Source organism: Neovison vison, chromosome 3, assembly GCF_020171115.1.
Source record: "Neovison vison isolate M4711 chromosome 3, ASM_NN_V1, whole genome shotgun sequence".
Classification (NCBI taxonomy): domain Eukaryota; kingdom Metazoa; phylum Chordata; class Mammalia; order Carnivora; family Mustelidae; genus Neogale; species Neogale vison.
This window is the reverse complement of record NC_058093.1, coordinates 224,585,189-224,602,549: the sequence shown is the minus strand read 5'-3', so window position 1 is coordinate 224,602,549 and position 17,361 is coordinate 224,585,189. Positions and strand designations below refer to the sequence as shown.

The 17,361-nt window shown below is 53.7% G+C and overlaps 1 protein-coding gene across 1 annotated transcript; it reads right to left on the bottom strand.

The window, feature by feature from the left end:
* Positions 1-1,169: 1,169 nt before the first annotated feature.
* SELPLG (selectin P ligand) lies at positions 1,170-10,288 on the bottom strand. The gene is made up of 2 exons (XM_044241093.1): positions 10,089-10,288; positions 1,170-3,080 (listed from the first exon to the last, which is right to left on the bottom strand). The coding sequence occupies exon 2, from the start codon at positions 3,073-3,075 to the stop codon at positions 1,867-1,869; it is 1,209 nt and encodes a 402-aa protein (XP_044097028.1). The 5' UTR covers positions 3,076-3,080; positions 10,089-10,288; the 3' UTR covers positions 1,170-1,866.
* Positions 10,289-17,361: the final 7,073 nt, after the last annotated feature.

The following is a 17,361-nucleotide window of genomic DNA, read 5'->3' as shown; positions in this document are numbered from 1 at the left end:
CCTTCCTTGCGTGTCACACTGGAGAGCTGAAGGCAGGAGCCGACATCCCTCCACTTCTGACTTGGCCCCCAGGGCCTGCCACGTTCCCTCCTGCCGGGCCAGTCTCTCACCCCATCTCCAGCTGCAGACCACACCCTGAAGTGAAAGGATCGTGGCTCCCAAGGAGGCTGTTGGAGGTATTTTTCTAGAAGAGAAACAGTCCACCAAGATGAGCTGTATTCCCCTCCCAGAAGGTAGAACAGAGTGCTTGTCACAGCAGCTCCTTGTCTTGATCCCAGAGTGACGGAAAAGCATCAGGAGGCGGAAGATCCCAGGTCTGAATCTGGGCTCCCCCCACTCTGGAAGCTTTGGCGCGCTGATCCGACCCTCGGGGTCAGCGTGGATCCAAAGGCGGTGACGCAGGCACACGGCGAGCCTAGCTTGAGTAGGGCAGCCAGTGGTCCTGATTTGCTGGGGCTGCAGAGTTTCCCCAATATGGGGCTCCTAGGGCTAAAATCACAACGTCGCACACTACCGGGGTGCTCGCCCAATGCTTAAATTGGGGGTCAGCAAACATAGAGCCTGCTGCCTGCTTGTAAATAGAGTTTGATTTAGAACCCAGCCCACCCCATTCATTGGTGACACGCCGTCCAGCACCGCATTCGATCTATGAGGACGGAGGATGGGGTTGAGAAGTTGCAGCTGAGACTACATGGTCTCCAAAACGTAAAATTTTTTTGGTCTGGCCGTTTAAGAAAAGGTTTGCTGGCCCCAAACTTTGTATAGAAACCTTATAGGCTGCAGCTGTACTCAGCCATGTGAAGGGTGAGTGTTAAATGGGAGACAGGCCCCCTAGAGAAGCCAGAGGTCATGGTGGGTTTCCAGGGAGGATGGCCTTGATATTTGTCTGAGATTTGAGGGGGTGGGGGACAAATTCTGTAGGCCAGAACTAGGTCACGGGGTGAGCTGAATAAAATAGATTCAGGGAACAGCCTCCGTGTCCCCATGACAGCCTAAAACCTTCCCCAGCTGCCCAAGGATGTACCAATATGTCCCAGTGTCTGAGAGACAATGCTGAAGTCAACTTTAGGCCCGGACAGGGGGCTTCCTGGAGGGGGCTGGGTTGAACAGCAAAGGACCAATCCCCACCAGAAGGAGGCACCCTGATACCCTGAGACATTCAGGCATCATTTGTTCATCAAATATTTATTAAAGGCCTGCGCTGTACCAAGCTCTGGGCTGGGGAGTAGGCCACGTCAGTGAATAAGACAGAGCCCTCCCTAAAACTTGGGCACAGGGGCAGACGAGAGAGGGCAGGAAAGGGGTTATTCTGTCCCCAGAAGAAAGCTCATTGGTCCACACAGCCTCAAAGAAGCCTCTCCAAGTACACCCCAGACCTCGGGCCAGGATCTCACCCTGGGCTCCCTGGGGAGATGCCCAAGAAAAGCCAAGCTGCTCTCAAGTATAGGGATGATTACGAAAGGCCTCCGGAACCCGGCACTCCTCTCCCAAATGCCCATTCCTGTATGGTGACCAGCGCAGCCAGAAGACTCTGGGTCTTCCCTGGGCGCCAGGGAAGGAGACCTCAGTGGCTGGAGGCATTAGAGGGAGCCCAGACAGGTGGGAGGTAGGGAGGTGGGGGGACCTCCCCAGCCTCCACTGGAGGCAGGAGGGAGACCAAGGCAGCTCGCTCACCAGTCCTGCTTTGGCTACAGGAGTTCAGCCCCTTTGGGGCCTGTGGGGCAACCCTGTCCTAAAGATCCCCATCCCTGGGGGCCCCAAGGAAACCCAGATCATGGAACAGAGCCTGGGTGCTTGGTGGTGGCCTGGTGGGCCCTGGAGGGAGTGAGGAGGCCAGGGTCCTGCTCAGGTGGACGAACGGAGGAGTTAAGGGAGGAAGCTCTGCAAGGTGAGGTCGTCCCCATCTCGGCTCTCCCCAGGCTCCACCTTTAGGCCCTGGCTCTTGGCACTGGGCAGGCCCCCATTGGCCGTGGCAGGGGGCACCTCGCCCCCCTCAGGCAGCAGGGATGAAATGCAGACCATCTCGGTGGGGGAATAATTGCGCACGGGGTACATGTGATTCTTGCGGGAAAGGCGGATGGCCAGCACCACGGTGCACACGAGAAAGGTTGTGGCTACCAGGGCCAAGATGAGGATGGCCAGTAGGCACTGCTTCACAGGGATGCGGTCTGGGGCCCCCGTGGGGATGGGGGCCACGGAGCTCTGTGGGGAGAGACGCTGCCTGTTTTTCCATTGTTCAGTGAGGACAGCGGACAAATTGCCCGCTGCCACAGTGGTGCTATTTTGAGGATCAGAGGTCACAAGAGGGATGGTGGTTAGGTGCCCTATGGTGGTGGCTGGATCTGTGGACAGGGGCTCTGTGGCAGTAGGCTCCGTGGACAGGGCGTCTGTGGCTTCTGGACCTGTGGACAGGGTCTCCATGACAGTAGACGTCATGGATGGGGCCTCTGTGGCAGTAGGCTCCGTGGACAGGGCATCTGTGGCTTCTGGCCCCGTGGACAGCATCTCCATGACAGTAGACTTCATGGACGGGGCCTCTGTGTCCGCAGGTTGCGTGGTCGGTGCCTCTGTGGCTGCTGGCTCTGTGGACAGGGCCTCAGTAGTGGCCCGCTCTGTAGACAGAGCCCCCTCTGTGGATGGAGCCTCTGTGATGAGAGGTAATGTAGTGGCCGGTTCTTTGGTCAGTGGGTTCAGTGTGACAGGAATGCCTTGTGTGGCCACTTCCATGCTCATAGTCCTCAGGGTCACCCCTCCTGCATCCAGGCTAGCCGACTTCCCTGTGGCCACCTCCAGAGTGTCTGGCTCAGGATTTCCATGCCCCAATGTTGCCAACTCCGCCAGAAGTTTTGGGGTCAGGGCCAAAGACCCAGGGTTATCTGTAAGCATTTCTGGAGGGCCTGTGCCTTCTGTAATATAGTCATACGAGTCCTCTTCCTGGTCCTCATCCACCTGTCTCCGGTCCCGGGCGAGCAGGGCGTCTGGGGCCTCCTGGGTTCCATTCTTCCCTATCCCCCACAGCTGGAGGCTGCTGTCAGGGCCCAGCAAAATCAGAAGAAGGAGGACTTGCAGAGACATGGCACCTGGGAGGAGACATGGACAGAGGGACATCAGGACAGTCTCACCCCTGGGCTTGCCAAGCCCCCTCTACTGCATTGGTGGACAGCCAGAGCCAGGAGTACAGGGCAGGCACCTAGCGTCAAGCATCTACAGGACCCAGTGCATGCCTGGTACACAGGACCTCCCCCGCAAAGAGCAACTATCATTGTTTAGCGACATCCATAGGTCCCTCCGGAGGGCCCCGCCACTCCTTTATGGTGCCTAGAAATTTTACCTCCCTACCCTTGGTGATTCAAACTGCAAAACTGTAGGCAAGAGAGTCCACTGAGCAATAGAAAGAAACTCTCAGAGCTTCTCATTAAACAGTTATGTCACCCCTTGTGATTTCTAGTCTTGCACACATTCATCATCTATCACGAGCCCAGTAGTGCCTGCTTACAATTCATGGATAGAGCCATGTACATATATTGTCCACGGATGGGGTCCACCAGCCAGCGAGTCTGGAAACCATGGGTCAACAGGATCAAGCTGCTTGTTTGGGCCTTTGGGGCCTTTTGGAGTCTGCTCCTGACCCGTGTCTCCACATCCCTCTCTCCTACTTTCCTTCGAATTGGCTCCCACCCTACACAGGGTTGGCCTGTCCCTCAGATTCTCTGTTTTTCCCATCCTCTCTCAGTGTCTCTGCTTGGTTTTGTCCTCATTTCCACAACTGGGATGACGGTACCTACCTCATAGTTTATTGTGAGGTCAAAACAGGCAGTGCCTACGAACGAAGCCCTTAGTACTTCATTCCCATTACAAGCTCCAGCAAAGGGCAGCTACCTGGGCTCCATCAGTAAGCCTCTCCTGTAAGTCTGTAAGGGCCCAGAGCCATCAACTGAACCATTTGGGGCCAGGAGAAAACTCCCATCTCTTCAGAATGGTCCTGCCCTCCAGGAGCTGACAGTCCCCTCACTGGCCTGGGGGCCCATTCTCCTGGAATGCTTCTGCCCCCTGACCAGCCCAGAAAGAAGAGTGCCTCTCCTTTCAACCCTCTCCTTGGTCTTTCTTCCTGGCATTGTGAACACCCATGCTCTCCTCATGGTCCCCCTGCACTAGCGGGTTGTTTGCGGGATTCAGAATCATGCACTTGAAGAACCTGTGGGGAGTGACAGCTGTGTTCTGGGCCAGGATTGAGGTATTCCTGGTTTTCTTGGACCTTATACCCTCAGCAGGGCACAATCCCAAGCACTGTGCCTGGAGCACAGCCTGGGTCATTTCCAATATTTCCCTTGTACCTCACATAATTTTAGAGCAAACCAGTTGTTCTTCCTCCTTTGAGTGACTGTAGCTTACTCATAGGTTCCGTAGCTTCCAGGCTCAACTTGATCTCAAGTTGATGTTAGTTTCTAAAATGTCACTCTGGGGGCGTCTGGGTGGCTCAGTGGGTTAAAGCCTCTGCCTTCGGCTCGGGTCGTGATCTCAGGGCCCTGGGATCGAGCTCCATATTGGGCTCTCTGCTCGGCGGGGAGCCTGCTTCCTCCTCTCTCTCTCTGCCTGCCTCTCTGCCTACTTGTGATCTCTGTCTGTAAATAAATAAATAAAATCTTTTTAAAAAAATAAAAATAAAATGTCACTCTGATCATGTCTTAAAATAATTCCTTAAACCAAACTTTAGGATACCAGCACCAGACACATCAGGCCTTCACAACTGTTTTCATTTTATTGAGGAGGGATAAGGCTCAGACAGGTAAAGCAGCTTGCCCAAAGGCACACAGCTGGCAAGTGGCAGAGATCAGACTGGAGCCCAGGGAAGATTCAGGAAGCTCTGTGGAGAAACCTGACCTAGCTGAATGGCTTGGAAGAGACCTTAGCTGGCTGGTTTTGGTTTCTGTGGCTGGGACTGGGGACCCAGTTGAGAGAAGGAAGGCAGGGTAAGAAGAAGGACCTTGGGGAAGCTGGGTGGCTCAGTCGGTTAGGCATCTGACTCTTGATTTTGGCTCAGGTCATGATCTCAAAGTCGTGGGAACAAGCTCCCAGTCAGCTTAGCGCGCTCCACACGGAGTCTCCTTGAGATTCTCTCTCCCCGTCTCCCCCTGCCCCTCCCACCTCAATAAACAAATAAATCTTGAAGAAGAAGAAGGAGAAGAGGAAGAAGAAGGAGCTTGAGGACCATCTCATCCAGAAAGTTCTGTCCCATATGAACTAGGTGCTATGCACGGCACAGGACTGAGACACAGACCATGCGGTCAGACAAAAACATGTTCAGATCCCAGCGCTGTTCCTTCTAAGCTGTATGACCTTGAATTTCTGAGCCTCAGTTTTCTCATCTGTAAAATGGGGATACCGATCTGCATCTATCTCACTGAGCTATTAAGGGAATGATGGACTCAGATGACGGACTCCAAAGCTCCAGGCTTGCAGTAGGGGCTTAATAAATGTATCCCTCCCCCCAACACATGCGCATGTGCATTTTTTTTGCTTCCCAATCCGCCTTTAGGAGGCAGAGTGTCTTTGTGCAGGGGTGGAGTTCCTGCTTGGGGGTAATCTCTGCCTTACTTTGCTTGTGGGGGAGGCAGGGTGAACTTTAGGATCTGTATTTCAAAATTACCAAGACTTGTACCCACCACCCCCACTTGGCAGTTCTTGGTTCCTGGAAGGCAGAGCCCTCAGCCACTTCCTGGAAGCAGAGAGGGTGGGGACAAAAACAAAAGGCCCCACCCCCGGTTCCTGGGTGGAGGATGCACCTTGATGAGTCAGGACCCAACTTTCTGCAGTCTAGAGGTGGGGAGGAAGGCGTGGAAGGGGCGGCTGCCCTCTCCCTGTGCCCATCCCCACCGTGCCCAGCATGCACAGGCAGCTTGGAGGGGAGACCACTCAGCAGCGGTGTAACCCTAGCAGGTTGCCTCAGTTTCCCTAACTGTAAAATAGGCAATCTGGCTTGAAAGAATACGTCTGGATGGCTCAGTCGGTTAAGCCTCTGCCTTTGGCTCAGGTCATGATCCCAGGGTCCTGGGATCGAGTCCTGCATCAGGCTACTTGCTCGGCAGGGAGCCTGCTTCTCTCTCTGCCTCTGCCTGCCACTCTGCCTGCTTATGCGCACGCTCACACGCGCGCGCGCTCTCTCTCTCTCTCTCTGACAAAGAAAGAAAGAAAGAAAGAAAGAAAGAATGGATGGATCTGAGAATCAGATAGCATGCTGCAGGGAAGGTCTCTGATATCTGGCCTCCAGTAGGGGTGTTTTACGGGGGGACCCTCTTCGGGGCTGCAGGCAGAGATGCAGAGGAAAGAGAAAGCTCAGGGTCAGGGAAGGTGTGGCCGAGGTGGTCTCTCTACCTCCCCCAGGGGCAGTGAGAAATGCCATGGGGTCCTGCAGGAGAGCAGAGAGCGCCGTGTGTGTGGAGATAAGACAGGGCACACCAGGAAAGCCCCATCTCCCAGCCCAGGTCTATTTGGGGGCGACAACCTCGTCCAGGGTGTTCCCACTGTTAGCGCTCAAGACCTCTCATCCCCTTATCCCTGGCCTCAGTCCCAGGCAAGCTGGGCTGGCTGGGCACCTCAGCCTGGTGCCTGCCACTCCACGGGCTTCCAGGGAGAGGGACTGCAGGGACCATGAACACCACAGCCATGAGCCAGGCTGCAGCTGGGCAGGCATCCGCTCATCTGACAGGAAGAAAATCCAGCTCCCGGGGTTTCTGTGGCTCTGAGGGGGCTGTGCAGGTGGCAAGGAGAGGGGCGGAGTGTGAGCACTGTGTCTGGCAAGTAAGAGCCTGACTTTAATATTTGCTAAGATCAATGTATTGTTATACAGTGAGAACGGTGTATCAGAAGGCTGGACCATTCCACACCAGCACTGCGTGCTACGATTCCCATTACACAGATGAGGACAGCAAGGCTCAAAAGACTGAAGGCAATTCCTTAGAATGGTGAAGCCCTCCCCTTACACCTTTCTCCCCGCAGAGGCAGGAAGGCGGTCACTCACCACAGGAGAGGGGCTCTGAGAGAGGGGCAAAGAGCTGCTACGTCCTGTCTTCCTGCTTGTCTAGCGGAGTAGGTCAGATATGGCCCATTTCCTGTCTTTTACCCTAAAACCAGGTTGCTTTGCTGGGGCCACACCCAGGCTGTGGAGGGGCAGGCTGCTGGCAGGGGCAGTGGAGGGGGTGGGGGGCCGTGCCCTGCTCCAGACACAGCTGCAGGCGGCACCCCCAGCACTGCTCGGGAAAGACACCATGGCAGTTCCAAGAAGCTTGGGACTTCACAGTCAGAATCTTGGATCCCGGGAATCCCTGCACTCAAGAGTTTGGAAGCTTGGGACTGGAAAGACAAAGCATCTCAGGGTGTGGATTGAACAGCAGGCCGAGAGAAGGGGAGCCTCCAGATCAGCGATTAGGTCAAACCGAGCCCCAAGTGTCCCCCCACTCCTTCCACCCCCCGCTGACCCCAGGGCAGTTCTCAGTCCTAGCAGCCAGGACAGGCCCTGGCCCAACTTGGCATCAGGTCCAGCGTCAAACCAGATCAAGGCTCAGCTCTGGCACGCACAAGCTGTGTGACCTTGAACAACTGAACTCACCTCTCTGAGCCCCAGGGCCCACATCTGGAACACAAGGACAATGATAGCACATAGACTTTGTGGGGTGGCTGTGGGTTGAAGCGAGCTGGTTCAGGTTGAGTGTTTAGCACACAGGAAGTGCTCCATAATGGCAAGCTGTTGTCTCTGTCATTCTGCATTCAGGGCCGTAGCCTGGAAAAAACCCCACCCTGGAATAGCTTTGACGTACCTCTGATCTTGTCTGACAGCGAGGGCGGAGATAGGGAGCCCTAGAAAACTGTCTCTACACCAAACCCCGGGCCATCCCCGGCTTGCAAATCACAGGAATCAAGTGTAGACCATGCTCCAGGGACTGATCTAAGAGCTATGCATGAATCACAGGCTCACCCAGGCCCTAGCACCTCCTCTACTAACTGCACGTGAAAAATGCGAGAGAGAAACCAAGACCCTCTTGGCACCTAGCGTCATGCACCCAGTAGGAGAGGGCTCAGCAACTTGCCCCTGGCTGTTCTCATTCCAGATCCAACTCACAGTCACAGCCTCCTATCATCTGTTCTCCAGAGCTGAGCAAATGATGCCTCCTCCAAGAAGCCAACCTGGATTGCCTCAGGCACGATTAACCGGTCCCACTGTTTATATCATTAAAATGTTGTTTACTATCTAACACTCCATTCCCATTGACCCATAAACTTCAAGAGAATGGGAACCACAGATGTCCTGCTGCTCACGCCCCATGCTCAGTGCTTAGCAGACAGGCAGGTACTTAGCCGGTATTGTGACATTTGCCCAGTGGGGCACAGGCACAGTGCTGCCCCACCACCACCCCCACCAGACTGCAAGCTTTCGGAGGACAGGGTCTCCACCGGGTCCCCAGCACTGGCAGGCCTGGCCTCCTGGGGGCTCACCAAAGGCCCATTGCAGGAGGGGACTCGGGAATGGGATAGAGGCAACCGACATGTGTGTTCTTGCACTGGGCTTGCCGTCCTGCCCTTCCCGACTTTTCTCATTGTCGCCACTGACCCCATCAAGGAGCCCTTTCTGGCTGCTTTTTTACCTAATTACCACCCATCCCCCTAAACTGATACCGCAGATACGCCTGTTTACGGTTCCGTAGCCCTGTGCAGGAGCACAGGGCACAGTGATGGCTAAGATTTGTTCTCCTGCACCCACCAAAGCAAAACAAAACAAAACAAAACCAACTTTTACCGTCCTGACCCTGAATTCGGCAGCCTAGCATAGAGGAGGCACAAATGAATTCAAAGAGACCCACACTTGGTTTTAGTTTACCAACTGAGGATTGTCTGGAGAACTGTGTATGGACAGGCAGATGGACCAGCACACAGACGCACGGACACACTCCAGCCATCCTATCTCCCTCTAGCCTGAGCCCCAGGTCTCACTGCCGTCCTTTTGTTCAAGCTCAGCAAAGGAGACCAAGAGACCACGGCTGGGGTCACCCTGGGCTCCACGAGGGTTCTGCGGCTAGATGGGGGCAGGCAGTGAGTCCAAGGCCAGCCACCTCCCATCCAGGCCACGATGGGGCTGCTTCTCCCCTTTGAGCCTCAATTTTCTCATTGACAAAAGAGAGGCACAGCATTACTGGATGACTGCCCGGCCCCTCAGAAGACCCTGCTCCTGCCTGGCCGAGCTTCCCGGGAGGCGCTCAGCCTGGCAGCCCAGTCCCTTCCGCCATCCGGGCTTCAATCTCCTCTGGCCGCTGGCCAAGCCTGGTGAGGGAAGCATCTACCATTTCGGGTGTGGCCCGGCAAGCCCCAGAGGAAGCGGCTGAGGGGCCTGGGGCCAGGAGGGTCACCTCTTGAGTTCCCTGCCCACCCAGAGACCAGGTCTCAGGGGACTGGAAGTCCGAGATGGGAAAAGAAGAAAACAAGAGGGTCAAGAAGGAGGAAGAGAATTACAGGCGACCAGAGCCCTGATCATTGTTTATGTATTCTAATTATGATTATTTTCTCTTTCGCTAGCAATATTAGTTAGTATCCTAATTCTAGTATTTTCATGATTTGCTACAGACCAGTGTCATCTTCTCAACTATATAAAAAGCATGAAAAACGTGACTTTGGAGATAATATTGTTATGGACCCATAGCCTAAGAGGCCTCAGGATACAGCCTGCACCTGCCCTCTCCCTTTCTGGAATCGCCCAGATCTACACCTACCTCTGCTCTGAGCCAATCCCCTCACCTCCCTGTGCCTCGCATGAAAGCAGGGCTCATATGATTTTTAGGGACATGTTCCTGATTTCTGTGATTTTTTTCAAATTTAGAACCCTTCCCCCTCCCTCAAGCCAGCTGGTGCTGGCAAGTCTGATGGGAGGGTAGGACGGAAGTGGAGGGAGGGAGCAGGATCCAGAAGACACAGTGGAATAAGGCCATGACCTTGATCCTGAGCCCCTAGGCTCTGGTTCAGAGCTCAGGCCCTGCCCCGGGCTGGTCCCAGACCACCACCCTCCCCAACTGCTCCCCGTGGGTGGGCTAGCGATCACTTACCTTGCTCAGCAGAGCATGGGACAGCTGCCTCGAGGGCCCAGGAGAAGCGGCTTCTCTGCCGTAGGAACCCGGGACGGAGCCCACACAGCCAGAGTACTGCTGTGGCACCCCGGCTGTGGTCCCGGACCCCGCCAACCCTCAACGGTCTGTGTGAAAGAAGGAAGCGAGAATGTGGTTACTCAGACAGGGCCACGTGACGGCCCACACCCCCTTGTTTGTGACAGCTTTGGTGGCGGTATGGATTGAGACCGGGTGGTTAGTAGGAGACCGGGACCTGCAGAGCCCTCTTGGGTTCCGGTAACCATGCACATGCTGAAAACCACATGGAAGATTTCCTGGGGAGGGCTGCTTGAGAGGCACAACCCCACTGTGATGGGAAGAGGGGTGAGGAGGGCCCCACCCTGGAAGGAAGGGAGTGACCAGATGCAAATGAGGATGGTTCTAGATTCTTGTCCAAGGCGGGAATCTGGGTGGGAGAAGCCATGGGGCACAGACTTTCCCGAGGTTTGCAGATCGAGGAAGCCGTTCTTTCAGGGTCCGCCTCCAGGGGCACAGGTGGTCTTTTTAGCCATAAGCAGTACCTGCTCTGAGGAGCTACATGGCAAATTCCACCAGGGCAAGACCTGCTTATTTTATCTCCCCAGCCTGACCCGTTCATCAGGCTGGGTGCTCTGAGGTCCAGAAGGCAAGCTCTTCTGGGCTCCGGTCCTCGTGGAGCTCTTCCATCTGGTGGGGAAGCTGGCAGGTGAACAAGGGAACAGAGTGTCACCCTGCGGTGAGCTAGGGAGGGGCCCCTACCCTACGCTGCGGGGGGGATGGGGTTGTCAGGAGAATCTTCCAAGAAGTGGCTCATGATCTCAGGGTCTTGGGATCTAGCCCCGCATTGGGCTTCCTCCTTGGTAGGGGGTCTGCCTCTCCCACTCCCTCTGCCCCTCCACCCAACTTGGGCTTGCTCTCTCTCTTTCTCTCTCTCGCAACTAAATAGATGAATAAAATCCTTAAAAAAAAAAAAAGAACCTCTATTCTGGAAGCTCCCCAAAACTTCCCCAGTCTGTATAGAGAGAGGAACACTGAGACCCCCAGGTACATCAGAGACAGGACAGTCCCTCTGCTGGGACTGCCTTGGGTCCCCACCCCTCAGCCCTCAACCCAGCTCATCCTGAATCGAATCCACAGTTCTGAAAAAAATGGAGAGGTCCTACAGATACAGAAGACAAAGGAGGGGGACCTACCTTCCCAGTCTGCCTGCGACTGAAGGACCTCTGGGGATGCAAGGCTTTCAGGCTTAAAACTGGGCAAGTCTCTGGCAAAGCAAAATAAATGACTTGGTCACCTTAGAATGGGGACCGGCCCCTTCCAGGCCACGGGGCCAGGGGAGCTGGCCATTCACTAAATTTTGAATGGGGTGGCATCTGAAGCTGTTACCCCACCTGCAGCACTGGGGTGGGAGGACTAGTGTTGGGGGGTTCCGGAACAAGCGGAGGCAGAGTCCCACATCCCCCAGATGCATCCCTTCCTCCCCCTCCCAGAAGCAGCCACAAGCTTCTTCTCCGGAGGGTCGGTTACAACCTGGGGAAAAGGAAGCTGTACCACAGACCCGCCCCTGGTCCTTTATGCCATCTGTGAGCTTTGAAAACCATCCCAGAGCAGGACCCTTCGGGGGACAACAATCAAGGCCAGGGGGCTGATAACAGGCCACGTATGAGCTGCGTGACCTTGGGCAAATGTCCTCTCTGGAGCCTCGGCTTCCTCGCCTGCAAAGCCTCGTAATACAAATGCCTAACATTTCCTTGGCCTCTGACACACTCCAGACACTGCGTCATATCAGCTCATAGAATGCTCAGAGCAGTCCTTTGGGGAAACTGAGGCTCGAAGTGAGGCTGTGCCCTGCTCAAGATCAAGCAGAGTGGGGGGCAGAGCCGGGTCCAGGCAACAAGAGGAAAAAGCCCACCCTCTCACCCACGATGGTCCTGGCTGAGTAGCCGCGCGCAGCCTGTCTCCTCTGCAGGCCAGCAAGCCCCCAGCAAAAGGAAAGGGGATAATTCAGGGGCAGGTACGTGATTTCAAGGTAAGACCAGAGTGTTATGCCTGTGTTTTCGCGCTGGAGAAACCACCAAGGAGCCAAGTACCGATGCAATCACATGAGGGTTTTTTTGACAAGCTTAAGCTTGGGCCCAAGTATACCCGGCACAGCGGAATAGGGACTTGGACCCCGAATCAAATTACAGTCAGAGTTTTTAAAGGCAGAGTAGGGATGGACTTGGCGGTGGGTGAGGACAAAGGGGATTAGGGATGATATTAATCTCTAAGGAATTTTGGAAGCAAGGTCTCCAGGACCTTGAGGGGCTAGCTATTGTTGGGAGAAAGATTTTTTATTCCCAATAATAAAAATCTTCTCATGAGACCCTTCAGATGTGTATCAGTGGGCCATATGCTTGGGAATGATTGTTGACACTATCTTGGAGGTTTAGAGATTAAGTTTCCTAAAGGAATTGTTCAAGTAGACTTACAGGATCCTGGTCGGACCTGTTGGGGTAGGGGGTCGGTCAGGCTAGGATTGTCCTTAGCAAAATCTCAAGGTGAGGGCAGGTGAGTCCCCAGGGGAGAGCCACTCTGTCTGTTTCAGGGGCTTGTCAGTAGGTGAGGAATTTTAATGATTTTCTTCTGCCTCTTTTTCCCACATCAGCTAAACTTGAGGTGGGATGACCTTCATTTTCTCGGCCTCCACACAGAGCAGCTGAACGTGCTTGCCGAGGAGCAACGACCGCTACGAGGATTCCGGCCCGTGCCATCCGCGTGAAGACCGGAACAACCACCTCTCCTGAAACCTAACCCCTGCGAGATTCAAGCATTCAAAGTGAGCAGGTTTCCACGTCTGCAGGCGGAGCCCAGGAAAGGGCTCCCCAATGCCTTCAGAGAGCAAAGCGATGATACTTGACTTGAGAGGGAACACTGGAAAAAAGAGACCAGTTCCATCCTGATGGAAACCCGCCCTTCGGAGCGCGATCCGGGTGTGAAAGCCGCACGTACACTGGGTGTGCACAGAGCACTCGCGCAGGAGTAAAGATGTGTAAACAGGGTACTTTCAGGTGCGGGCGGGTGCTCAGAGGAGGCACCGAAGGAACGGCTCCGGGCCCTCATCGCTGGGTGGCCCAAGGATGGGCAGCCCCTTCTCTTTTCCCATACGTCTTCCTGCCCCATATTTTTAGATTAAAAAAGTGTCTGTAACGACGTCTATGTCGGCTTTATGACCGGAAAACAGAGATGTTAAGCAGCACGAGGACGTGAGAGAGGTCCTAGATTTCAGGGAGACTTGACATTTACCCTCTCTGTCTTTACCCACCCAGGGAACTTGGAGGACAGCCCCTCCCACAGCCCAGCCCAGTGTTTCTTGGGGTTTCCCACAGCCCTTTGGCCACAGCAATGGGACCAGTCCCATCATTTCCTCTAATGCTTCTCAGCCTGAATCTGGAGGATTCTCTTGGGTGGGGCGGGGGGCGGTTAGGAACCTACTCAGACATCACAGAAAGCCCTGGAGGGCAACTCCTTCCCTAGAATAGGATCAAGGAGCTTTTTCTGTAAAGGACCAGAGAGACGGCATCTTTTCAGCGTTGTGGATCTGTCCCAAATATTCAACTCTGGGATGGAAACAGCCATAGTATATATGTAATAAATGGGTGTGGCTATGAGCCAATAATATTTTCTTTAAAAAAGTAGGTGGAGGGCCAGATTTGTCCTACAAGCTGCGGTTTACTGGCCTCTGACCTAGAAAAATGAGACACTGGCTATGGGGAGAACCATTTGGAATAAGGAATGAATGGGTCCCCACAAATGGGCAGAATGAAACACGAGTCCCCTTAAGCCAACGCCATGGGCTTTCTCAGGGTAGGGCACATTTAGTGAGCTCTAAGTGCCAGGCACTAGGATGAGCTGCACACAAGACACATACTGTTCTTGCCCTCTGGGGCCCTACAGATGAGTGTCCAGGTCAAAAGACATCATCCAGGGCCACTGAATTAGCCAGGTGGAAAAACAGGGGTTGGAGAGTGAGCAGAATTGAACCCTTGCCTCCAGGCTGTTGTGTAGCTTTAGGAAATTCACTTGGCTTCTCTGAGATTGTCTCATCTCATTCCTGCCTAGTGCAAAACAGCGCAAGGAATAACCAGAGTCTAAGAGGAGACTGGGTTGCAGATGTAGGCAGAGCCCAATCGCTTCACCTCTGACTCCCTGAGTCCATCTATCCTAAAACTTAAGAGCAAATCCCACTATGGGTCTCAGGCCCCTTAGCCCTCAATGAATAATCCTTGCTTCAAGTGTAGGAGCTCTCTCTCCCTATGCAGGATTCAATGACTACCCATTGCTTTTATTTTATTTTTCAAAGATTTTATTTATTTATTTGAGAGAGAGAGAATGAGCAGCAGGGAAGAGCAAAGAGGAGGAGCAGAAAGAGAGAGAAAGAGAGAGAAGCAGACTCCCTGTTGATTAAGAAACCTAACTCGGGGCCTGATCCCAGGATGTAGAGATCACGGCCCCGAGCCGAAGGCAGACGCTCAAAGGACTGAGCCACCCAGGCACCCCTCCCCATGGCTTTTATTTATTTATTTAAGATTTTATTTATTTATTTGACAGACAGAGATCACAAGTAGGCAGAGAGGGAGGTGGGGCGGTGGCGGGGGGAAGCAGGCTCCCGGCTGAGCAGAGAGCCCGATGCAGGCCTCGATCCCACGACCCTGGGATCATGACCTGAGCCAAAGGCAGAAGCTTTAGCCCACTGAGCCACCCAGGGGCTCCTACCCATGGCTTTTAAGATAAAGACTCAAATGCCCAACATGGCAGCTGATGCTTTGACCCTTCTTCCACTCCAGCCTCATGTTGCTCACATGCCCCCTTGTTCTCTGCTCCAGTGCCTTCTTTTTGCTCCTCTTATGTTTCCTCCTGACACAGGACCTTTGCATGTACAGTTCCTTCTGCCTGGAGCATTCCTTACTGCTCATCACCTGAGTAACTCCTACTCACAATTTAGACCCAGTTCACCTGCCATCTCCATGGGAAGAGCCTTTCCTAATCCGCAACCCCACTCTGAGATCTCAGAACACTGCCTCTGTCTCTGACATGCATGTCATTCCTTGATACCTATCTCTCTTCCTGGAAGCTCCAGAAGAAACCCACTGCCCACCATTGCATCTCGTGGGCCAAGCACAGCTCCTGGCATACAAGAAAAACAATGGCTAACGTTTTTCAGGAGCTTCTTTTGTGCCAAGCACTGTCCGAGGATTAAACTATTTAAACAAATTGGTAATTTAATTTGTCGCAATTGCCTCATGAAGTATTAATAGTATCCATATTTTTGGATGGAAAAAACCAAGGCCCAGAGAAGTTAAGTAACTCACCTGAGGTCAGACAGCTAGTAAGTGGGAGAGCCAGGGTTTAAGCTCTCTGATTACAGAGCCTAAATTCAATCACAGTGGACGTTCATTGAATAAATATACAAACTCTCCTGCTTCTCCTGGCACACCCTGCCCATTACGATTGGTCCACGGGGATGCCGTGGTCCCCATGTGAACTGCTGGGGCGTGGACCCAGAACCGCAGTCAGCAAAGTGTGTGAGTGTTATCAGTCCTCTCTATACAAACCCCAGTGATGGGGCTAGCCTGGGACCCGAGGGCCACTCACAGGCCTTTTGGCAAACATGTGCTCCCAGGGGGTTCACTGACCCATTACTGCTGGAGCAGCCCTCTCTTAAAGCTCACAGGGCCCCCCACTTGGACAACCAAAGATCTGATATCTGAGTGATCTCCCACCTCTTTATACTTGGACCTTCCTAAATGGTCTTCCACACACTAAATGCAGTCTTGCTTACATGAGCTGATGGATGAGAATGCTTGCCGCTGCCACATGGTGGAGTTTACTCCAGCTGGGTGGGGGCCTGTCTGGTTGCATTTCGCTCCTCTTTTGTTTCTGGGTGGGGAGCGGAGGAAGGGAACTGTTCACTCCAGTGACAAGTACAATCACCATGTAGAGACAAGAAAGCCAGCAAAGCTTAGCTTCGACCTGATATTTACCAGGCGTAAGCTGGTCAACCATGCATTCGGCTATTGAGGAAAATGAGGGGGAAAAAAAATTAAATACTTGTGAAATCCTGAAATTTTGTGAATGGGAAAGACTGCACCTGACAGGCCAGGTCGAGCCGAGATCTGAACATCTGTTTGTAATTTTGCTGGGAACTCACCATGGCCCCTCTCCACACCCCCCACCAAGACACCCATTTTCCGGAAAATGGGGGAAAATGGGGTCACATCTCCTAGAATCATGCCTGCCTTCTACAGTAGCCATTCTGCCTCCTAGGAAGCTGAGGCTCAGGGAAGGGCCCAGGTGTATTTGAGCCCGGATTGGCCAGACCAGACCACAAAACCTACAGCTTCCTACCAAACAGGCATCCAGCTAGAAAAGTCTCCACCATGAGGATCCTCTGTTCAAAGGAAAGCAAAGATCTCATAGAGAACAGAGCTGTTTTAATGAAGGGAGGTGGTGGGGGAGGGGTCATACCCAAGGGCCTGCCCTCCCCCCCTTCCCAACACACACATCCTCTTTGATTGAAAGGAGGGCTCACAGGCTGTGATTTGCCGATTTGAACTATCTAAAGAGGAAATGGCCACTTTGGGGCCCATCGCAGCTGGGACTCAATTCCCCTTCTCAAATGAGAACAGAACCTTGGGGAGCCCTGGATTCTGGCTGTCGCTCTGGGCAGCCCCAGGAGCAGCTTCTGGGATGAAGGCCTGCAGAGCAAGGCTGTCCCTCCAGAGTAAACGAGAATAGGGGCTCCCCAGGGCTCACTGTGTCAGCATGGGTGCTGGAGAGTGGCCAGCGCAGGGGCTGGTCCCAGACTTGGAAGGCCAGAGGGTAATCAAATATAGAAATGTGTTCCAGACTCAAGTTTTTCCGACAGTAACAGTTGAAGGAATCAATGCCTCTGATGGCCACCCCAAGCACTGGGCGTGGTGGTACAGTGATGGAGAACTATGGATCTCAGACCTCAAGGGGCTCTGACGAAGGAGAAATACCGGCATGAATACGGAGTCTTGGTTGCAAACTCAGCTCAAGCTGGCTTAAGTGGCAGTAGGATTCCTGAGACAGCTCATGGCTCTTCTGCATGGATTCAGGGAACTAAAGCGACCCAGAAGCCTTTTCTCCATCACTGCACACCTGCTCTGCCTGCTTGCTTGCTCCCAATATCCCCACATCTCAGGCCTCTGTAAGGGGAAACTCAAGATCT

Excerpts from the sequence above, each read along its gene's own strand:
- SELPLG (XM_044241093.1), bottom strand. The coding sequence starts at position 3,075 with ATGTCTCTGCAAGTCCTCCTTCTTCTGATTTTGCTGGGCCCTGACAGC.